Source organism: Chaetodon trifascialis, chromosome 4 (genome assembly GCF_039877785.1).
Source record: "Chaetodon trifascialis isolate fChaTrf1 chromosome 4, fChaTrf1.hap1, whole genome shotgun sequence".
Taxonomy (NCBI): Eukaryota; Metazoa; Chordata; class Actinopteri; order Chaetodontiformes; family Chaetodontidae; genus Chaetodon; species Chaetodon trifascialis.
This window is the reverse complement of record NC_092059.1, coordinates 28,518,619-28,541,571: the sequence shown is the minus strand read 5'-3', so window position 1 is coordinate 28,541,571 and position 22,953 is coordinate 28,518,619. Positions and strand designations below refer to the sequence as shown.

Here is a 22,953-nt window from a genome sequence, read left to right as displayed (position 1 = left end):
TTGGGGACTGCTGCTGTAGGGCCCCTGAATGGTCATGAAATCATTAATGCCACAATATCATAATCAAAGTTCTTTAGTTGACTAAAAATCTCTGCTCTATCTGTATATCAGATATTTAAGATTCATTTACATGAATCTGGTGGAGGCCATGTGGATACATTGAGAGAGGCAGAATGTTGTAGAGACTGAATTCTAAAAATGACTTCATCTGAGTAAACAACACCTGAAATGCATCATTCAGATCCAAATACTCCTGGGTCACTTCAAAATGAAAACAAAAAATGATATCATGAAACTAAAAATGAAACTACAAAATGATGTCATGCAGTGTATGAGTGTACTGTCCTCTATATGATGACAACATGTGTTGATCCCGGAGTGGAAATCAATGTTAAATATCCATAAGCTTTCTAGCACAGATTAGAGTGAATCTGCACTTTCAGAGATGACAGTTGAAGGGGCACTCTGCTGATTTGACACAACAACATCAATTAACTCTATGAATGTTGCTCATTTGCAACTGTGACAACACTCATGTTACACACACTTTAGGTTTCAAAGCTTGTGAGAACATTGCTCTATGTCTGTTGGATGTGTAAATTAGCTATTCCAAACCCTTTTCCTGAGGGGGACCCCTCTTTATTATTGATTAAACTGATGACTCCTGACTAAGTGACATTATGTGAATTTCATATTATATTGAATGCATAAAAATAACAGTACAGAATAACTGATAAACTGTAGAATGAGCCCAAATAGTGAACACAATAAGTGCATAAGCAATTTGGTTAACAACTTGATATCAATAATCAGTAATTACAAGGTTATTGAGGGAAAACACTGAGTTAATGTCCTAGTAGTTGTAGAATATGGTCATACGGAATAAGGCATTAATAAGTGGTTTACAGTGACTATGCTATAATATATATGCTACTAATATGCATGCTAATGAGCAGCTAATGCATGGTGATTATGTGCACCTTAATATAAAGTGTTACCAGGTTTTCTTACACCCCTTGAAATCAATTGCTTCAAAATGTCCTACTTCTACTGAGTGTTTGAGTGTGTGTACTTGGTGTTGAAGGTATTAGCAAAAGATTTGAAAAATACTTTTTTCCCATAATGAAAAGATAAAAACATGCAAAAACTTTTTAATTTGTAATCCAAATTACACATATACAAGGATTCAGGATATTAGCATGTCATTTTCAGAGACCACAGCCAAAAGAACAACAAGAGAAAAAAAAAATACAATCTGTACATATTTCAGTTTACAGTGAGTAGCCAGTTGGAGAGTACCAGAGAACACTAAGGCAAATCATCAGCAGACAGAAGAAACATTGCCTTTTTTGTATTTAATCCACCACAGCAGAGTATCAAGAAGTACTTTTGCTACAAAACAAGGACTGATGTTTGCCTTTATTAGCAATCAGCTGCATAAGTTACATTGTGATAAAAGCAAAACAAAAAACAGAAGGTATCTATCTAAAGTCTAGCATTACTGTACATGTCTTCTCACTAGCTTTGGAACACCACACTGGCAAAAATATGCAGCTCTTTTGTACAGCTCTGGGTTTGACCAATGTCTGCCTCCCACCAATAGAAGCTCTCAACAACACTGTGAAAGGCTGTGACTCGAGAGGAAAAAGTGCAATTCATCCAGTCTAACCACCCGGCGCTGAATATGATACAGGGGATTTTTAACTCAAAAGAGGAGCATGAAGCTGCTCTAAAGCTTTACAGCAATTTGCCCAATTGATTTTAAAGGTACAGGAAACAAAAGCGTGAATCGGTCAATCTGCAAAGAATTCCCATTGTCCAACACAGTCTGCAGCATGTTAACTGTCAAAATCATTCTGACCATCTCAAAAGCCTGCCAGCAGAGTGAGAGTGTCATTGCTAAACACAATGAAGAATTAACTGCACATGAAAATATAATTAAACACAGGAGGGACTTTCATTAATGGAAGGATATCATCCAGACTAAAGGGGGGAGATTTCTCAAGTTTGATTAAGTAATCTCTCTCCCATATACAAACTGGAAAACAGAGCTTGTACTGTCGACATTTGTTGGGATGATGCATTAGCTTGTCTGTTACTCAGGAATATTGACTATCAAAAGTGAACAAACGCCTTCCATTTGTTTTTGTTTTGTTGGGTTGACCATAGATTTATAAAAGAGATGTTATTCTGTGTATTCTATCCTGTAGCTTTAATATTTGTTTTGTGCAAGTGGAACTTTTCATCTTCATATTTGTCCTCCAGGGACCATGGACATCTATGGAAAATGTCATGAAAATCTGTACCCTGAAAATAATGTACCCTCGACTAAACTGTTGTTGAATTTTTTTGCTACCACGGCAAAATATCTCCAGATGACCCAAAATAATAAAAAAGTAAAACAGAAAATCTACAACATCACGGTTCCACTGCTATATGCAAAATTAGTGAAGTTACATCGTCATTCCTGAAATTCATGTGTGTTATCAGTAACTGTTAGAAATATGTATTTGCAGAAGCAGAGATAGCAGTTTGATTAATCGCTTCTCTGCCTCTTTTTCACATTCTGGTATTCCACCTTCGCACCATTCTGCTGCAGATCCAGACATTACAGAGGAAAGGTGTTGGATTGGTCATTTTAAGCTGCAGACCTGAATATTAGTCATCCCTCAGTCACTTTATATTCTGTTCACTACCTGTTCATCAAACATACAATACACATTCATCTGTAAATATAAACTCCTTCCAGAATGTGTCTCCTGAACCTACACACACACACAAAATCACTCTTGCTCTCTGTTATATTCATTACAAAATTAATTTCTCAATGAATTTCCTTCATGATGGGAATTTTAATTTATTTGTTATTTCATAGATCTTACTGTTGCTCTGCAACCAAAAGCACTTCAAGTGTTTTCAGATTGAGTTTTCTTTGCTTGTGGCCTTGATTCTTTGTTGTTGTTTATGCTTTCTGTTTTCTTTCATCTGCACAAACACATAAATGGAAATGATATTTTAGCACTGTTTTTCACCACTTTGCTTCTGTATTTTTGTCATTCTGCAAATGAGCTAAACTACATCCCATTTAAAGACCCCATTTGTGAAGGTGCAGCAAGGACATAACCATACTATTTAAAATGCACTACAAATAACATTTTCTGCTTGTAAAAACCTCCTGGATCCAGAGAAGAAGTTTTTTAATTTCATTGTAGCACTAAATGTCCTCGACTCTCTGACAGTGTTGAAAGCCAGGAGAGGCAGACATTCTTTTATAGCAATTCAATCAAAGCTTTGACGTTATGTGATGTTGACTGATCAGAGTTTGGAGAGGAAAATCAGTGAGGGAGAGCAGAAAGAAATTAAAACTTCTGATCTCAGCTAGCTTTGTTAACATGGGCAGTCAGTCACATTAACACCAGAGCAATGTAGTGAAATGAGCCTGTCTTTTATGCATACAGATATGCACCTCAAAAAGCCATGGAGACGTGTACCAAATATATGTGCCGTATCACAGAGAAAACAGTTGTGAGTCAGCTTCTGGCCGGAGGAGAATGTCCCTTCAGAGATTCAGTATTCAGTGTGTATGTTACTCATTAAGACAAAACTTAGTCACAGCAAACCTAAATATGTATATTTGATTCTGCTAACTGATTGAGATCTACACATTGTGCTATATGTGAGTGAAGCGGTCATTTTCTGACTGAATTAAAAAAAAAACCTCTAATACCCAGAACTGTACAGTAAAGACATGTTTTTGCTGGTAGGATCATCCAAGGTGTCTCATAGTAGGCTCTGCCCTTTAGAGTGTCCATCCAGTGTGTCTCTGTGGAAATGACTCACACGCACTCTCACACACACACACACATACAGGTAATGACGTGGAACCCAAGCACACACACTCATCATCATGGCGAAGTGCTCCTCCAGTTGCTGCTGCAAAACACTGGGAGCTTTAAAGCAACATACAGAATCGAGACTGAACACAATCAAAAGAATGTACAAAAAGGCACATTTGACCCCAGTGCTCCTGTACTGTGAGATTCAAGTGTAAATGAGCGTCTGTAGCATGGCTGTCGTAGCTCTTAACCATCACAGAGACAACGTCTCTTCTGAGTGCATTGTTCTGGCTGCTCACATTTGTTAGCACAAGGGCTAACACTCACATGATAACGTCCATTAGCTTGAATGCTAGCCGGTGCCAGGCCTTGCTAGGCCAGGAGTCAGAATGGTCTCTAGTGTCATCAACCGTCGTCAAGGGGCAGCAAGTCTCTTTACAAGCTGTCCTGTGGTAATACAGAAGTGCCAATCCATACCCCATGTTTATCCCATATTCTCTTTCATCAATCCCATCCACCACCTGAGCCTTGAAGCAAGGGTGGGGTGGAGAGGTGGTTGCTGTTGGTGGGGGTTTGGGGTGCTAATCATCACCTCCACCGTATAGGTCAGCCAGCTTGCGGAAGCGTGGCCCCCAGTCGCCGAGGTAGTCGTAGTCCTGGTCTCCGCAGCTTGAGGAGGAGTGGAGGGAGCTGAGGGAGCCAGCGGTGGAGCCACTGCCCTCATAGTCAAACACCAGCAGGGAGTCATAGGGGGGCGCAGTGGGATCGTTGTCTGCTGCCTTCAGGCCCTGGAAAGACAAATGGAGGAGAGAGGAAGCTGAGCAAAGGGAATCACAATGTAAAATAACAGTAGCAGAGAATGCATCCTTGTCTAGCACCACTGAGAAAGAAAAAGACTACCTCTACAAAAACAGAGTGTGGAGGACAGGTACCAAATACTAAATATGGGTTTCTAGTCTTGTAAGAACATTATAGATTAAATAAATATGGAGATAGGAAAGTAAGCAAAGAGAGAATTAGAAAATATGCATATGGAAAAGATCCTGTATCAAATTCACACATTATCGCTGACTGATTAATAGACGCCCAGAACCACGTCAACGCTTGGTTACTGTTGGTGGCTACACATCAGCAGTGGATCAGTTGGGGATTCAGTTGCTTGATGTCACCTTATCAGTGGTTGCTGAGGCAGGGGAGTAATATCGCTGATAAAACCTTCACACACAAAGCCTGTGTTTGATGAGGGATAAACAACATGCATATTCATATCAGGCTCATGACACAGGTTAATCCTTGGAGTTCCATATACATCTCTTCTAAATCAGAGAACACTGTTTGAAATCTCTGCTAGGCAGAGCTGTCAACTTTCAGTTCATTAAAAATGAACAGTGCCATGTTTGCACCAGAGATTTTCCACACGGCAGTGCAATAACCCATACTCCAGAGTATCACTGAGACTGAGAAAAGCAGAATTTATGGTTGAGAGAGCTACAAGACTCTGAGGATATCTAGTGCAGGATTATAGTAATCCTATAATATTTCCATGGTAACTGTACAGTAAACCTAAAAGGGTATTATAGAAACCTGTGTACATGCTTTCATACCAAAGCAGAGAAGTGTTAGACTCAAAACCACGTCTGATGACCCTTGTTGACCTATGAACACCATCTGAAAGTTCACTTTTCCAAAGAACTGGGAGTCAAAATGTCAACCTTAAATACCAAACTCTGAAGACAAAATGAAAGTCCTTGTCTCCATTTTTAAAGCAGGTTAGAGAACATCTACCCTATGCCATCTGTCCAGGGGAATGAGAGAGAGAGAGAGAGAGAGAGAGAAGAGAGAGAGAGAGAGAGCACTGAGGGCCATTGAGGAGGGGACAAAAATCCCAGGAGAGAGGAGGGGTGGGTTACGACGACAGGGTCTGAGGGTCTCTCTGGGAAGCCTCACCCAGATTAGTCACACAGAATTAATCGCAGCGGAGAACAATGGTCGCCGAGCTTCTGGCAACCCCAGCTGTCGCTCCGTGAAAGAAAAGAAAAGCAAGATTTAGGGCTGCAAGAGTTTGGCTGCAGAGTGTGGTGGCAGTCACACACACACACACACACACACACACACACACGTATGCACACACATATTTTGAAGACATATACGCAGTTTTTATCAATTCATTCAAAGAACATTTGTAAAATGAAAGTACCATCTAAAATTAACATTTAAATACATTTGCCCAAACTAACAGTCAGAAAATGGATGGTTTTTGCTCCTCAATGCTATTCAGAATGGTTGAAATGAAAGCAGTAAATCTGATAAGCTGTGGAAATGTTTTGTGGGCCACATCTGTCATCTGACTCAAGACACTCCTGTCACTCTGAAACTCAACAGGAGGAGAGAATTAGCACAGAGAGAGAGAGAGGGAGTGGCAGGGCAAGAAGCATCAGCTTGTCATGTCTGCCAGATTAAGCTGTCTAGATCAGCTTGCCTTGTCTGACAGCTCCCGCTCATTATTCATAGCTCCGCTTGGCAGATGTCTTTATGCAGCCGACCAAAAGACACACACGCTCGTGCACACAAACAATATGGAAGCAGCTAGCACACAAAGAACAACATGCACCAGCAATGATGACTCTTCACACCCAAGATGCCCAGCTGGCCATGCACTCATGATGTAATGACAGTTATCAGCCCTGTTAAAAGAAGAGTTCAGTCTCTTCAGGAGGCCTATCTAATTAACTCTGAGACTCCCGTTAATTCATTTGAGAGAGTGTAACATTTTTAGGAAGGCTTAAAGGTAGAGCACACACACACACTGACAGCACAGATGAAAAACCAATGACAGATACTCATATAAAACATGCTAAATGCATACATAGGGCAGTACAGGACTGATGGTAGGTGGAGTGTGTGAAGAGGGCTTTTGTCACCTTTCCAGTGTAACCATGAATTCCTTTGAGAAAAAGTTGTCTGCTGTTCTACAAATATTTACTGCATCAAAACGACAAAGACAAACAAGAGAAATCTTGAGAGGAGATCAGGGAGGCAGTGGGATGTAGCAAGGTGAAGGCTTTGATGGCTGGCTTTTCACCTCACCTGTGGACGTCTTCAAATGTGGTAGGACCTCTTGTCTTATGAATTAGTTCACTTGAAGCATAAATCCTTGGAAAAACTCTCACATCCACACCTGGAAGCTGCTTAGTACAACCACAGTCTGATCTGCCAGCCAAGGAGCAGCTCCACTGGAGCAGTTGGGGTTAAGAGCCTTACTCAAGTGCAATGGTGATGAAAGGTGCTTTTCACTTTCTCCATCCAGACCTAGCTTGCTGGTCTGTGGGACTGAACCTTTAGGGCACAACTGCCCAACATGATTTCGGTTCAGTTTCCCATTAATCTGGTATCCAGCAACAGCAGGCAGCTGTTTTTAGTGAAAATGCTCTGATAAATCTTCTGCACCTGCATCTATCCAGCACGAAACAGCAGACAGATAAAGTTCACGAATATGATAGGTATCAATTGATTCTCATCTGTTGGTACACGCTTTGTCTCATTTCCTGTTAGTATAAAATGGAACACTGTAATTTCCTCTCTGCTGTGGGTTGTTTGCACATGATGTCACGTCACTCTTTTGTCGTGGCGCAAACTGCAGATGGAGGGTCAGAAGTGATTTTCTGCATAGGAAGCACTATAACACTCACACTCAATGCATACGTTTTGCATCGTTTATGGTTGCTCAGACCGATCAATCCGAGGAACCATGAGGAGCTTTTGTTGAGTACCAAAAGTTGTTGTTTATAAGGGTGAAAAATGCAAGAAATTTACAGAAAAACGCTGGAGAAAATGGCTTGTTAACTGTCTGCAGTCAGAAATGGTGAAACATTATTGTTTTAGATCAGTGATGATAGATTTAAAGTAATGGCTACAAGCAACAGACTGACACTTATTAAATCAGCATTAACAGTTTCACATAAGACAGGTGAACGTAAATAATGCAGTCTGTCTTGTCTTGTTGCCACGATTCACATCTTATTGTTGATTCCGCAGACCTTTGTGGTAAACCTACCAAACAACTGCAATGGAAATGTCAATATTCAGCATCGCGGCTCTCAACGTTTGTTGCTCGGTTAATCCACAAGACAATACAATCTACACAGCCTGGACAAAACCAAACTACAGTCATCCCAGAGCACTTTGGCATCGAGGTCGTGGACCTGGCCGCTGACAAGAAAGTGGCATGCCTCCATACTTTTGTATGCTTTCATTTGTCGTCTTGAGTAGAGCGACAGCAGAATGACAAGGTAGTTGGTTATATCCACGGCATATCCACTGCCTCAGTAGCAGGCAGGCATATTGTCCATTGCAGTTTTCACTTCCGACTCTCTGTCTGACTTTAATGTCCTGCGACTGTAAACAACCTGTTCTATGTATACCTATAAGAACAGAAACTAGTATACTCTATATATCATGGCAAATATCAGAGAAAATAGAACACAGTTTTTCCCCAAACCACAAACTGTCCTTTCAAGAAGCTGAGGATGGCCTGTAGCCAGTCTGTGGGATTAACTAAACTCAGTGGATTTACCTCCAATTAGGTAGCCAGGCTGTGGCCACGTCTGAGGCCAGCTAATCCTGACCATTAGCAAAGACAATTAAGAATTACAGACACTGTACTCTGTGTTTCTCTGCCTCTCACTCTCTCGCTACACTATTTTCCCTCAAAAACCCAGTGTTGTCTGCAACCTCCTGCTAACCACACACCATCACATATCAATGATACACCACTGATACTTGTGTTTTATATTGTGGATACACCAGAAAAACAGACTGTACAACTCAACCCATAACCAAATGCTTTTATGCATTGTTTGTTTCAGAATTTCTGCCTGTACTTCCCTGTTTGAAAACAGCCATTGCATTCTGTTTTAATTAGCAGTAATTAAAGTCTTTAAATGTTACACTGGGTTAGTCCCCATACTGGCAGCTCTGAATAGCAACTGTTTGAAAAAAACATTTGAACTTCAATATCCTTAAATCCTGTAAGGTGGTGAGGTAAACTGCACACACCCCAGCCAGTCTTTGATGCTTTATAGTAAAGGATAGAAAAGGGATGAGGGAAGCAAAAATCTAACATTGGCAAATCCAGCTTTTTCTGGACAAAGTGTTTGCTTACTGCTGTCGAATAGACAGTTTGTATTTCACTCAAGTTGTGATTCATCACTTCCTGTGTGCTGAGAAGGGCATGTGACAGACACCAGAATTCAATCTGGGCAAGCAGACTGAATGTCAGTTAGTGAGGATGGGACACCCTCCTCTGCTGTGCTCACATGCTGGTTTAGACAGACGAGAACACTGACATTTTACACAAACATGTTACCATAGAAGTTTAAACTGGTAAAAGACACCATAAGATGTGTGGATTCCAGTTGTATATATCCAAAACAATCCATCCCTGAGTGTTGTCATACCTCATGGATGAAGTCTCCTATGTCACCTGGGTGGGGGGCAGCAGAACGGAGAGGGTACTGGTGGTCATGATGGAGGGGCCTCTCATCCAAACGTCGGATCCCCACCTTGACACACTCTGACTCCAGGGCATCAGGCTGCTGCAGCTGACTCAGATCGTAGTCCTAAACACACACACAAAACCACACATACACATGTTGACATTACAGTAACTCAAGTCAAATTTATTTATACAGCCCAGTATCACAAATCACAAATCTGCCTCAAGAGGCTTTACGATCTGTACAGCATGCCCTCTATCCCTAGACCCTCAATTAACTGTAAGGACATTCCACACTGACTACACATCCACAACATTGTCCTTAAACCCCATCACCACTGGGATACCTAGATCCTGGAGGAAATAGTCAGGAGGCTTGCATGTATTAAACTTTTCATCATTCCTGTTGGTGTTGCTTGCTTGTTTGGTTTCCAGTCCAGCTGAATTGAAAAGGACGAACAATCATGACTATGGAAAAATAAATTATTTCTGGTTAATATCTGTTAGGTGAAGCACACTAACAAGATTGAGAGTCTGCAGCCACATCAGCAGCTCTGTGAGGCTGCACTAAAGCACTTCTGTGCAATGTGCTAAATGTCAATGTCAGCACACCAATACGCTCACAATAACAATGTGAGCAAGCTGATGTTAGAACATAGTGACCATCTGTGAGCTCTCATAAAAAATAAACCAGCGTATTGGACAGATTCAAATGATGACCTGATAAGGGTTCTAGATGAAAAGTCTCAGAGAAAAGTCAAGTGGGTTCATTGCCTCAGTGCCAAGAAAGTCTGAACCAAAGTCTCATGGCATCTGTCAATTACTTGTTGAGATATAACTGACTAAATATTATTTTTCCTGATTTCATATGGAATTTAGAAAATAATTTGCCTATATTGTGTAATACAACCTCTATCGCCACCCATCTGCTGGAAAAGTAAAAGCAATAAGGTAGAATTGCTGAACTTTTCAGATAAATTCCTCTGAAGCTGGTGAAGGTTTTTTCATCTACTCTATCGTGACAATGTTGAAGTGAAAGTATGGATGACCTTCCACATACCTCTATCACTGTGGAGACTTTTCTACGTGGATGTGTGCCAGTGAAGCAGAAGCAAGGATTTATCTATTTCTGTCTATACTGGTGTGGTGTTTTGCTGGTGCAGGGAATGTCCACGTCATTTCGTATGCATCACATAAATACTCGCAAGGGAAGCTGACCTGTTGCTGCAACAGCATGATATGGTGAAATCATGGCTGTATACGGTTTAAAACACATTATTGTGTGAAGCAAGATGAGAGTAAGAATACACTCTTCTGAAATGTCAAATTTATTACAAGATTTGACCAGTAAGGCATGATGTAAAGGCAGTAATACGCTGGCAGGACTGACTTAATTGTTGCCTTTAGAATTCAACCTCAATAACTGTTAAAGTAAAACAACCTGCAAAACACTTTTACTGTCCTACAGTGTGATTACTAACTAAACATGGTTGTTTTGTGGATTATTGTGATCTCACATAAAATTGCATGATTATGCATGGAGATGGTGACCTCCGTATTGTCCTAAAACATAAGTTCAACTTCAAACACCTCTCCTGAAAGTCATTATCTGTCCTTGGCAGAATATTTGGGCTGCTGTAAATTCACACTTCAAGCTGACAGAAAAATTAGTTCTGGGATGGGATTTCAATTCCAAACCCTACCAAACCTACATAAATGTATAATAGTACATTCTTCTTAATGCCAGGTTGGAAGAACATACATTCACACACTTCTAATAAACTCGCCTATCACTACCTTCAGGTTCTAGCTGCATGAAATAGTTGATGTAGTGAGAATTTCAATGACTCAAACGAGCAGCACAGTGTTCCTCTGATCCAGCGTCTACCATTTCTCCTCCATCATCTGTCCTAAGGGAGGTATGAACCCGACTATCTAATTAGCATCCACTTAGAGAAACACAGTCTCTCTTTAGTCTCTCTTTCACCTTCTCTTACAAAACATCTGCACAGTCAGCGGGCAGACAGGAAATGTGTGTCACAGCCTCTGATCTGTTTATGTTGAATAGTATTGTCTGAGTCACTGCAGCAACCATCCAGAAACCATTTCGTGGTCCCTTGTCTCCAGGGAAATCGACTAAAGCAGCCTTTTCAGGACAATAACAGCATGCTGTGGACTGACCTTGGACTTTTTTCACTATAATGGCCGACTGGCAGAATACTTTTCACTGAAGAGCAGCTGAGAGCCCTCAAATAACCTGGCAGGGAGAAAGGAAATGCTGTGCGCTTCTTGTATTTCTATACTTACAAGGACCAGATAGTCATCTCAGCAAGGACAGTTTCACTTCTTAAAGGACTTTGTTTAAAGAACTATAGCAGTATTTTTCCACTTATTTCCAGCAAATGATGTATATTTTACATTATTAACCATTTAGTAGAGCATGTTAAGTCTTGGATATTATAGTTTCAGGAAGAACAAAACTCACTGTTCACAATCACACAATTGCACATGCAGACAAATTTCTAACAATAAAAACAGTTATAGCTGAGTTTCATATTTTATGGCAATGAATAGACCATGATGATAGGAAATTCCATTCGGAAATTGATAGCACTATAATGTTTTCATTATTGTACTTAAACATGCAAAACGCTGCTATAGCTCATTGTAAAAAGTTAGTACTTATTCTTGGGATCTCAAGTACACACATGTAAAGTGAAGACAACAGAGTGGAAGCGCTGCTGGGTCTTCTTGTTGATTACAACACAGGTGCTCTTTGGATACTTCAGGTACTTTGCACTTACTTCTCAGGTGAAGGGCTTGTTGCATAGGTCTAAATGTCTCAGTAAAAAATCAAAAAATAACAAGCCTCCTTCAAAAACACCAAGGCACACTGTAGAGCTTGTGTGTTATTAAAGGGGTTAAAGTTAAAATGCCTTTATTTTACATGACAAAACTGGTCCAAAAGAGTTAAAAAAAAAAAAAGAGACCAACGCGTATCGACCAACATAGGTCTTCATCAGGGTCAGACTGGGGTAACTTGCACACCTATGCTGTGTTACACTAATGAGTTGAGTAGGTGGGAAGTTCCCTGTCAGAACACACACCCACTGGCCAGACACCAAGTATATCCAAGTGAAGAAATGGGGGTGGGGGACAAGAAAATAAAGAAAAAAAGAGGGGGAAAAGTAAAAAAGAGAAATGAAAGAAGAAAGAAAAAAGAAAAGAAGAAAGAATATAAAATAAAATAAAATAATAAAGAAGAAAAGAAAAAAAGAAAAAACACCCTAGGGAAAGAAAGGAATGAAAGAAAGTGAGTAGTAAAAGAGAAGGGAAATGAAGTTGGAGGTAAATCCAGACCATTAGGAAAAGGGAATGAAAGTAATGTGTCTATCAATGCAAAATTAACTTAATCCTTTCTTTATGTACACCTGGTAAATACATCACCATCGTCTGTTTTCATGATTTTCAAATCTAAGAAATTGATGTCCTTCTTGCTGTATTCCAAAGATAATTTCAAACTTCTGTTAGTATTGTTCAAATATTTGTGATTTTCACAAATATTACATACTACCATTTACAGGAAAGTCACAGATCAAAATACAATCTTAAGGGCAAACAGTTTCCATCCTAAGACCCTTATAGATAACATTCCATTTGGTCAGTTTCAGAGACTAAGACATATCTGTGACACAGATGAAGAATTTGATGACAAGGCTATAGATATGGCAAACCGATTCACTGAGCGTGGATACAAAAAGGAGACAGTGGAAAAATTTTGCCAACTGCAACACCACATATGTCATTTACAGACTGGAATGCCCATGTGGTTATTTTTACATTGGACGAACAAAAAGAAGGCTGAAAGACAGAGTTGCAGAACATAAAAATGCCATTTGCACAAAAAATCTTGACTATGCCATGGCATTACATTATGTGGAAGCTGGACACGACAACCCAAATACACTGAAGGTCATAGTGTTGGAAGTTGTTGAAAAGGACATCAGAGGAGGTGATCTCTTAAAAAGGCTCCTTCAACGTGAAACCTTTTGGATTGTGCAGCTAAAAGCAACAGAATATCCTGGCCTCAACGATGACATTGATTTTTCTCCTTTTTTATAAAAATGTTAATGAAATGAATTCTAAACTGTGTTGATGGTTATGGTTGATAGGTATTTTATTTTATTTTATATTCTTTCTTCTTTTCTTTTTTCTTTCTTCTTTCATTTCTCTTTTTTACTTTTCCCCCTCTTTTTTTCTTTATTTTCTTGTCCCCCACCCCCATTTCTTCACTTGGATATACTTGGTGTCTGGCCAGTGGGTGTGTGTTCTGACAGGGAACTTCCCACCTACTCAACTCATTAGTGTAACACAGCATAGGTGTGCAAGTTACCCCAGTCTGACCCTGATGAAGACCTATGTTGGTCGCTACGCGTTGGTCTCTTTTTTTTTTTTTTAACTCTTTTGGACCAGTTTTGTCATGTAAAATAAAGGCATTTTAACTTCACACAAGCTCTACAGTGTGCCTTGGTGTTTTTGAAGGAGGCTTGTTATTTTTTGATTTTTTACTGAGACATTTAGACCTATGCAACAAGCCCTTCACCTGAGAAGTACACACATGTAAAGTCTTGGCTTTCAAAACTGTAATTTTGATCAGCTGTAGAATAATCCTACTCCACAACTACAGCACAATTGGTGGCTGTTTGAATAATGGAAAACAATGCTGGAGTCAGTGAGGGGCTCCAAAAAAGAAGCTTATGACTCGATCTTGTTCACTCATGCAGATTCAAAAATGGCAGGCTGTTGGGCATGTTTAGCATTAAACATATAATTTATGTACTCAGCTCCAATTGAGCAGCTGTTTTTTGACATTGCCTCAATACTAGCTTAAGATGAAGCAGTTCACTTTAACATACAGATTAGCTCATATCTTTGCAGTGGGCTATATTTTCTGTGTACTATATGCTCTTGAAATATTGTAGAAAAATGACACAAAAGCAGAAAAAATTGAACTTGTCTCTGCACTGAGAAAAATGATTCATGGGAGGATGTAAATATAACACAATTAAATCATATAAACAATAAAATGTTAGTTTTTCTCTCTACAAAGAACAATTTTTGCCTGGACTTAATGTAGATGTGTTCATGTAATTTCAGCCAATCTTCTCATGTCCATTCACACAACAAACATTTTATTGTAATATTTAATTTGAAAAGTGAGTGGAGTCACGTGATTCCCTTTCAACTGCCTGTCACTCAAATCAATGCTGTTACTGTGAAGTTTGCCATTGTAGCAGCCAGGGGTTCACCACCACCCCGCCGGACATTTTAAGGTAAGAATAAAGTTAAAGTAGTAGACGTGTGTAACCGTATTTTCACTTTTCGTATTGTTATAACGCAAAAATTACTTTAACATAACCGTAGGCTTTTTGTTAAGACCATGTTAGTATCTGACTTTATGGCTAACGGTTGAAGGTCTGTAGTGTGATGTATGTAACAGGGTTTCTGTTAGTCAGTAATTGCTGGTTTTGCATGGTAAAATGTAATGTAAAATGTAAAACAATAACTGTTAACAAGCATGGAATAGATATGCCCTCAATTGTACAGGAGGAACATTTATTTTATAAAACATATTTTGAGTAGGGCTGCACAGTGGTGCAGCAGGTAGTGCGCGTGCCTCACAGCAAGAAGGTTGCCGGTTCGATCCCCGGGTCAGGCGGGGCCTTTCTGTGTGAAGTTTGCATGTTCTTCCCGTGCATGCGTGGGTTCTCTCCGGGTACTCCGGCTTCCTCCCACAGACCAAAAACATGCTCATTAGGTTAATTGATGACTCTAAATTGTCCGTAGGTGTGAGTGTGAGTGTGAATGGTTGTTTGTCCTTGAATGTGGCCCTGCAATCGGCTGGCGACCAGTTCAGGGTGTACCCCGCCTCTCGCCCATTGTAGCTGGGATAGGCTCCAGCCCCCCGCAACCCCGAAAGGGATAGGCGGTATAGATAATGGATGGATGGATGGATATTTTGAGTAGGTGATGGCCAATCATATGTGTTGATAGGGACATGTGATGCATATGTATAAAACTGTGTGTGTGCTACAATAAACTCTCTTCCTCCTTTAGTTTCCAACAGAGTGTTGAGCAGTTTATGCCTCTGTATTATTAGCCTCTAGGTTATATCAATGTAACTAGGTATGCACGAGTCTCCGTGCGATTCCACTCTGACAACAATATGCTAAAAACATGTCGGTGAAAAGTCCAGTCATAGTATCTTTGCCAGCAGGCGCTAAGTTAATGTTAGCTTAGCCGCAAGCTATAATGAGTGGTGTTGACCAGGTGAGGTGAAGTTCATTTCGTTCAATGGGATGTGCTTTAATTTGAGAATCCAACTTTTTCTTGAATACGTGACTTACATAAGTGATTTGCAAGTATTATATTCACCCTTGGTTGAAATCAATAGCACAACTGTCTAATCGTACAGTCCTGTTGCACCAAGGCCTAAGTGTTAGGATCCACTAGCTGAGTGTTTCCCCACACCTAGCTGGCTCCGCCTCTCCAGCAGCGCACCTGGAGTGCATGAGCCTGATTAGGGCTCAGTATATAAGGAAGACGCTCAACTTCGTTTGTCGTCGGATTATCCTGATCTTTCCCATGAGTTTCCAAAACCTGCGCTTGGTGAGTATCTCCAGTTGATTGCCAGTCGCTGTCTCAGTATTTGCGCACTTTTTGAAGTGTTTTTTTCTTTTGCCCTCATGTGTGCTTCTGTCTTTTTTCAGTGCCTACCAGCCACGCCCAGCCTTTGCTCAGCCTCAACCTCCCATGTAGAGTTTTGTTTGTTCCACCCGTTTGAGTGCGCTTTTGGTTAGTTTGTTCCACTCCTTATGAGTGCGCTTTTTGTTGTTTTCTTTATTAATAAACTTGTTTCCTTTTTTACTCTTGTCTCCGGTCTGTATATTGAGTCCAACTACTTCCAAATTAAGGCCCAGCCTAACACCGAGGGTATCAAAAGAAACGTGTCCGTTCACGAGTGAACACGATATACAGACAATAAACCTTTCAGTTTTGGTGACTTAATGACTTTTCCATGAAAGTTTTTTTTTTATGTCATACACAAAAAGCTCAAAATCTGTGGGGCAGATATTGAGTGACCAAAATGTTAGCTTTATACAAAAGGTATCATAAAATGTAATACTTGATTGCTGTTATATTTCACTGGGAAATGTCGTGCTTGATTTAATTAAAATTAAGGCAACTTTTGCATGAGGTTACTGTGCAGATCAAGCAAAACTGGTATTTGTATGAACTACTTAATTATTTGTATGGAAAAATTACATTTTTAATTAAAGTTAGCCTGATTTTGGCTGTAAAATAACTTATTTTTTCAAGTAAAATTTATATGATGTGATTTTAAGTTGACTTTACATAGAAAAACTAAGTTGATTTGTTGAAGTTGAAAAACAAAGACAAGTCTTGTGTGAACTACATAATAATCTTGTGCAAAAAGTTGCCTTAATTTTTTTAAGTAGATTAAGCGGGTTATTTTCCACATGTGGCGCCATCAGGTATCAACTCAAGCACTGCTGACTGCCTCTCCCACACATCACACAACGTCTGCATTAAGTTTAAACTTTGTCTCCTTCATGTCATACCACTGGACATCTTTGAGTCTCTGCAGCTGGTGACATTATGTCTATTGAGGCTCAATTCACAATGACTGCCATCCTGTCTCAAGCATACTTGAGTCCTTGTGTGCGAATAGGGGGTTAGTCTGGTCTACTAGAGCTTGGAAAATCTAATGACTTAAGACTTTGGAAGACTTTTGTACACCTAAATTTGGAAAGACCTAATATTTGGGGGGAAAAATGGAATCCCTTTATTACTGATCCCTTTATTAGCCTAATTCTGTAGTTTTCAGGAGAACAAATGTGTAGTTTGCCTAGTTTGCATATAAGTAAGTGTGAGCTGAGCACTCCATGCCCAGAGAAGGCTTAAGTCCCTACAGAAAAAACATATGGGAACTGTATTTATATATTACGAGCTACAGTGACTTTGGTAAAGCCAGATTGTGTCAAAACCCTTACAGTGTCCAAAATGTAGAACCCAATTCTCATAATGTCACTGCTGCTATAACACACCTCTACAAAGCAAGTAACTGGAATGCTATATCATAATACAGGACATTGGTGAGCACTAACATGTAAGTCACCATAGATACACTACATGCATACACATTGATAACAACATAGCATGAAAATGTGCTTTGCTAAGAGCAACTTCTGAATAAAGTTTAAAGAAAAACAGTGCAAAATTTGCTGCACAGCGCATGAGCAGCGCATACAGATAATGTGAGCTGATGATATGTCTCTGCTTGCAAGTATTCTTTCATTCAATGTGACACAGAGTGTGACCAAAATATTATTACACTCACCTCACACAGTGTGATATGATGTGACATGATTCTGCAAGATTCCAGGTATCACATAATGTATGGGGGCCTTTGGGTACAATGACCTTTGAACAACAATAAAAGCACAACCTCTACCAGCTCCTGAGCTTTGAAATGCAGCATTCACTGATGACAGTTCTCCACAAGTATTTTACTTTGTGTTACTCTTCACTAATCAGAAACCTCTGATGGTATTTACCAGCCATATTCTCCAGGACAGACATGTATACTCATAATTTAATGTCACTGCATAATGTAACCTTTAATCAGCCTTTAAGGTTAAAGAAGTATTAGTCAAAGGTGGGGATTAGAAGTGATGGAACAACTGCTATGAATGAAGGACAAATAATCTCTGTGTACGGTGTGTGTGTGTGTGTGTGTGTGTGTGTGTGTATTATTCTTCTGTGTATTACTGTTGGGGACATAAATCTACACAGTCACCTTCTTTATAGGGACAAAACTCAAGTCCCCATAATGTAAACCATTACATTTTAGGATGAAGACCTGGGTTAAGGTTAGAGTAAGGCAAGTAGTGGTTATGGTTATGGACAGGGTAAGTCGCAGGGAAAAACTGTGTGTGTGCGTGCGTGCGTGCGTGCGTGCGTGCGTGCGTGCGTCTGTGTCTGTGTGCGTGTATTTCTCATCCTTCGCATGCTTAAAGTAAGAGTGTGTTCCTGGGAACTGAGTCTGTTTTTATCCAAAGCTTAAATCCAACCAGGCTGTCTGCAGTAAAAAACTCAATAACATAAATATCTACTAAAACACATTCCAAAACCTGTGCAATGTGTTAGTATAGCAGTAATAACAGGAGAAGCAAACCTTGATTTTTTTTCAATAACTTGTGTTTACTGTTAATACAGCAGTTGAGAGATGACATAGACTCCTATGTATTGACTCATGGAGAGGAAACTAACACAACCAAAGTCAAACAGCACAACCACTAAGCTAAGCTTTTATTTTATGTTTCATTGAAAGTGGTGTGCAAGACATTTTTTAACATTTGACTTTTGTCAATATTCGGGAAAGTTATTGCTTTTAGAAAATAACAGAATTTAATCAAAACCTCCACCATGCCTTCAGTGCCTGCTGCTCGAGGAAAGGGGCCTTTCTGTGTGGAGTCTGCATGTTCTCCCGGTGTTCACCTGGGGTATCCTCCTTAAAAAAACCCCCACTAAAAACATGCAAGAAGATCACCACCTGACCAATGGTGACAAAGGAAACTGGGTCCCCAGGCGCCGGTCGGATGGCAGCCCACCACTCCTGGTCTTCTAATCCAACATTTGTTTTTGTTTTAGGAGAAACTACAAAGCTTTTTGGGGCCATTTTTAGTTCCAACTGCTTTGTAAGTTCCAGGTTCAGTAAGATCCTAACAGCCCCTAACATAACAATCCCTATATCAGTGGAACATGCTCAGTTGCCAACAACAGAAGCTTAAGTCTGGCACCATCATGGAGGCACAGTGAAGAACTGTCTGTCTAAATATAAAAACAGCCAGAGAAGAAAAAGGAAGGTACATGAAAGAGTGTGTTGGTGTGTTGAACTGACCTGCATGACAATAACACAGATATTCCACTTAATATGGTCATGTTAATCTAAACACTCTGCTGAGAGAGAGTTCTCACTTCATTTCAAGGTTTGCTTGATGTAAACCATGGGATCCAAATCCTTCTAACACCACACTGTATAACAAAGCTCCATCTTCCCCCATTTATTCACCTCCCTCACTACAACACTATGTATGACTGTCATGAGTGTCACATTGGGGGATAATACTCTCCCATAAATTGTGATATTCTGATATGAGATTAGATATGTATGAGATTAAAGGTCATACAGAAAGGTAGACCCAATCAGACTTGAAAATGTCAGATTGAGTGTGATTATTGCTGTATGTGTCACCTGAGTCACACATAAAATATTACAAAAGGTCTCAAGCCACGCTAGTGGCTCTGTGAAGATGGACTGAACAGCGGAGGTGCAACATGCCCCCAGTGACACTACTAACATGCTAATGCTAGGCTGCTGTAATGTTTACAGTAAAAACTATGACTTTCTGGGGGCGATACATGAAAAGTCAGGGGATCAACCAATTAGGACAATAACAGGCAATAAAAGTAGTCTCAACCAGACTACAGCAGTGAATCTTGCAAACTCTGCAGGCAGCAGGAAAAATAACCACAGGCTTACTAGCTCTAAGTGTACTGTCTGACTCTGATACATGAGCGAAGCTGGTGAGCACCGAAAACGTGGTCTCTTTGGTATTCTTCAGCATACCGGCTGTTGCTCAGTGTGTAAAGGAAGTGCCAAGCACAGCGAGTCTGTAGGAGCAGAAGTTGAGTCAAGTATTTGGGTTTGTGGAGTGAACAGTTTCAGCAGTGAAGCTCATACAGTGATGGTAAGGCCTGAGGGTAAAACATGCTATCAGTCAGTCATCGTCTGCAATGCTTAAAGGAAACGAAACTTCGTTACTCTGAGTGAGTCTGTAATACTGTTAAGGTTGTAGTGTTTCCACTGGGACTGCTTGCAGTCAATGTGAAAATGTAATAAAAGCCAGGTGGGCTGGTGAAGGTGCAAGCCTTTGTCAGTGCAAGGCTGAGGCTGTATCCTGGAAGCAGCATGCGCCTACTCACAAGAATAATTGGTACAAAAGATTTGTTTTTCATTTTGTTCAAGCATTAATCAGTTAGCAAACAGTAAAATAGTGTGGTGCTTTATGCAAATGAATCCCTCACCTGTGTCTGCACAATACAATCATATGTGTATGTTTGTACATACAGTATACTGTGTAACTCCCTGCCTTCTATTGCCTCTCTAATGAGCTTCTGCTGCAATAAGTCCTCAGTCGAGTTGGCTGGGTAAGTTAGGGTTAAACATTTTTCCCAGCACAAGTGCAGAGCAGCCTATGTACTTGGCACAAGCATACGAGTTGTGGGGAGGGACACAGGAAATTGTTCTCCAACAGAAAGCAATTAATCCTGTTTCGAGGTCCTCTTTTGTAGTACACTTAATCTTAGCTGGAGGACAGATGATTGAAAACTGTAGAGAAGCAGTGTCTGTCTGTGTGGCAACATTTTGTGTCTTTTATGGTTCATTTCTAAGACTATGTGTGTGTGTGTGTGACTGTCTGTTGGTGTGGGTGTGTGAAAGAAATTAGTGTTGCAAGAATTGTTAAAACGATGTGTATACCATATATTTAAATACAGCTTGAGGCAATTTTTGTCACAATTAATAGTGGCAGTAAGGTAAACCTAGAGCCAAAACTACCAGCCACAGGTAGTGTAACACTAACCTGTTGTCAGTTCAGCCAATCAGAAATAACAAACCAACACAGTAACAATGGAGAGAGAAACCTGAGCCAGATTGGTGCAGATGGCCTCAAGGTTAAAAATTGCCAATTTTTCGTGTGTGCGTGCATGTGTACCTGGTCCTCTTCTCCGCCTCCCTCCTCATCATATTTCAGAATATTGTCTCGGACGTCGTCCTCTGGGTCAATGAGTAGTTGCTTGGCCTGGCGCTCCTTATCCCTCCTCTTCATCCACATCACAAACAGCAGCACCAGCACTGCAAACAATAACGACGCTACTTAATATGAAGGACAAGTCAGGTTCATGAGAGGGTTCCAGAGGAGTCTGTGAATGAGCAAACCAATATTCTACAGCTCCACTATCAGCTAAAAAAAAGCCCAGAACATTCAGTACACCTCACCATAGTTAAAAAAGAACACTCGACTGACAGTGTTTCTGTTCTTAGAGCCTTGTGACTGCAGTAGGAAATATAGGCACTATAGAACATCCCATGAAATTGTCTGATTCAAAACAGTTCTTATTGGGAGCCTGTACATACTTTTCTTGGATATATATCTTAAATATCCCAGCATTCAGTCTGTGCAAGTTTGTTGTAAAAAATTCAAAATTCAAAGCTAGTTTCATGATGATCTAGCTATCATTAATCTTGCACACAAACTTGGCCCATCAGTGGTACTGGAGGCCAAAACATATAGTGATCTGACAATTAGATTTTGAGACAATGTGGAAATTTTGGCAAGTATCAAAAAGAGGAAAGTTCAGAGGTTCACTAAGAAAAATCTGAATCATTGTCTGGGTCTCTGATTACCAACAGCAAATTTGGCAAGTCATGCGACTTCTTTGAAAGCAATAAAAACAACATCCTAAGGGCACACCAAAACATTGCAATAAATGAAGAGACTTTATCAACACGTATCCCAAAATGACTGAGACATCTACATTTCCATGAATCACATCTAAAATATCTAGTTAATTTCCATGATTGTCTTTTAGTAACTACATGTGGTTTGCTTAGTGGATATTTAATAAATGAATTTATTTTATCGCTGATATGCAGTTTCTCAGTCATGGTTTTTCATCACACGGTAAAATCAGTCTAGTCTTGGGATACATGACAATTCAGTTAACCATAATCAAGCTAACTCTACAGACCTTTGCAAGGTCCACTCTTATGCATAACCTCTGTAATTATGTATTTGCAGCTGGCAATTCAACTTGGTGTGCCAGTATGTGCACCTTAATTATTGCAGACAGTGCTGGGTGAGTCCAAGGTCAATAAGATGGATTGAAAGATGATTAAAGTGAAAAGAAAAGAAAAGAAAAGAAAAGAAAAGAAAAGAAAAGAAAAGAAAAGAAAAGAAAAGAAAAGAAAAGAAAAGAAAAAACTAGTTTTGTTTTCTAACTTTTTCTTCTCTGAAACCTAAATCTGAAAAGGGTACATGGAACCATTCCAACCTACAATAAATCCATAAATTGTGACAGGGGATTGCGACATTTCTTCATTTTAAGAGGTGACAAGCCAAAAGAGTTGGGGAACCGCTGCTGTAAAATACCATGAAACTTAGCACTTTACTGTGTGATGGAAAACACTCTGCATTCCTAAACTTCTCAGCTTTTGGAAACACAGCTACCTCAAAGCCTCTGTTATATCCTCAGCCTACCTTTTAGACAGTCCTAGTTCAATACCAAACAACAATTGAAATCCCCCCACATGGGACTACGTATTTTAAGGAATGGCAGAAACACAGAACTCTTATTTTGAGACAGCTGGTGAGTTTTACAACAAGATGTGAATCTTTTTTCTTTTGATCATATTAATCTGGGTGGATATATGAGAAAGAGGAGCTCAGGGTGTGCATGTGCATGTCTTTGTAAACC

General features: G+C 39.9%; 1 protein-coding gene across 1 annotated transcript in view; it reads right to left on the bottom strand.

Annotated features, from left to right (window-relative positions):
• Positions 1-1,123: 1,123 nt before the first annotated feature.
• Positions 1,124-22,953, bottom strand: part of LOC139329939 (cadherin-2-like) — a 106,648-nt gene continuing 84,818 nt past the window's right edge. Inside the window, exons 14-16 of the mRNA XM_070960601.1 lie at positions 21,192-21,331; positions 9,293-9,454; positions 1,124-4,624 (exon numbers count right to left, since the gene is read on the bottom strand). Of these exons, the coding sequence (XP_070816702.1) occupies positions 4,418-4,624; positions 9,293-9,454; positions 21,192-21,331 (509 nt within the window). The 3' untranslated portion in view covers positions 1,124-4,417. The remainder of the gene's footprint in view (positions 4,625-9,292; positions 9,455-21,191; positions 21,332-22,953) is intronic.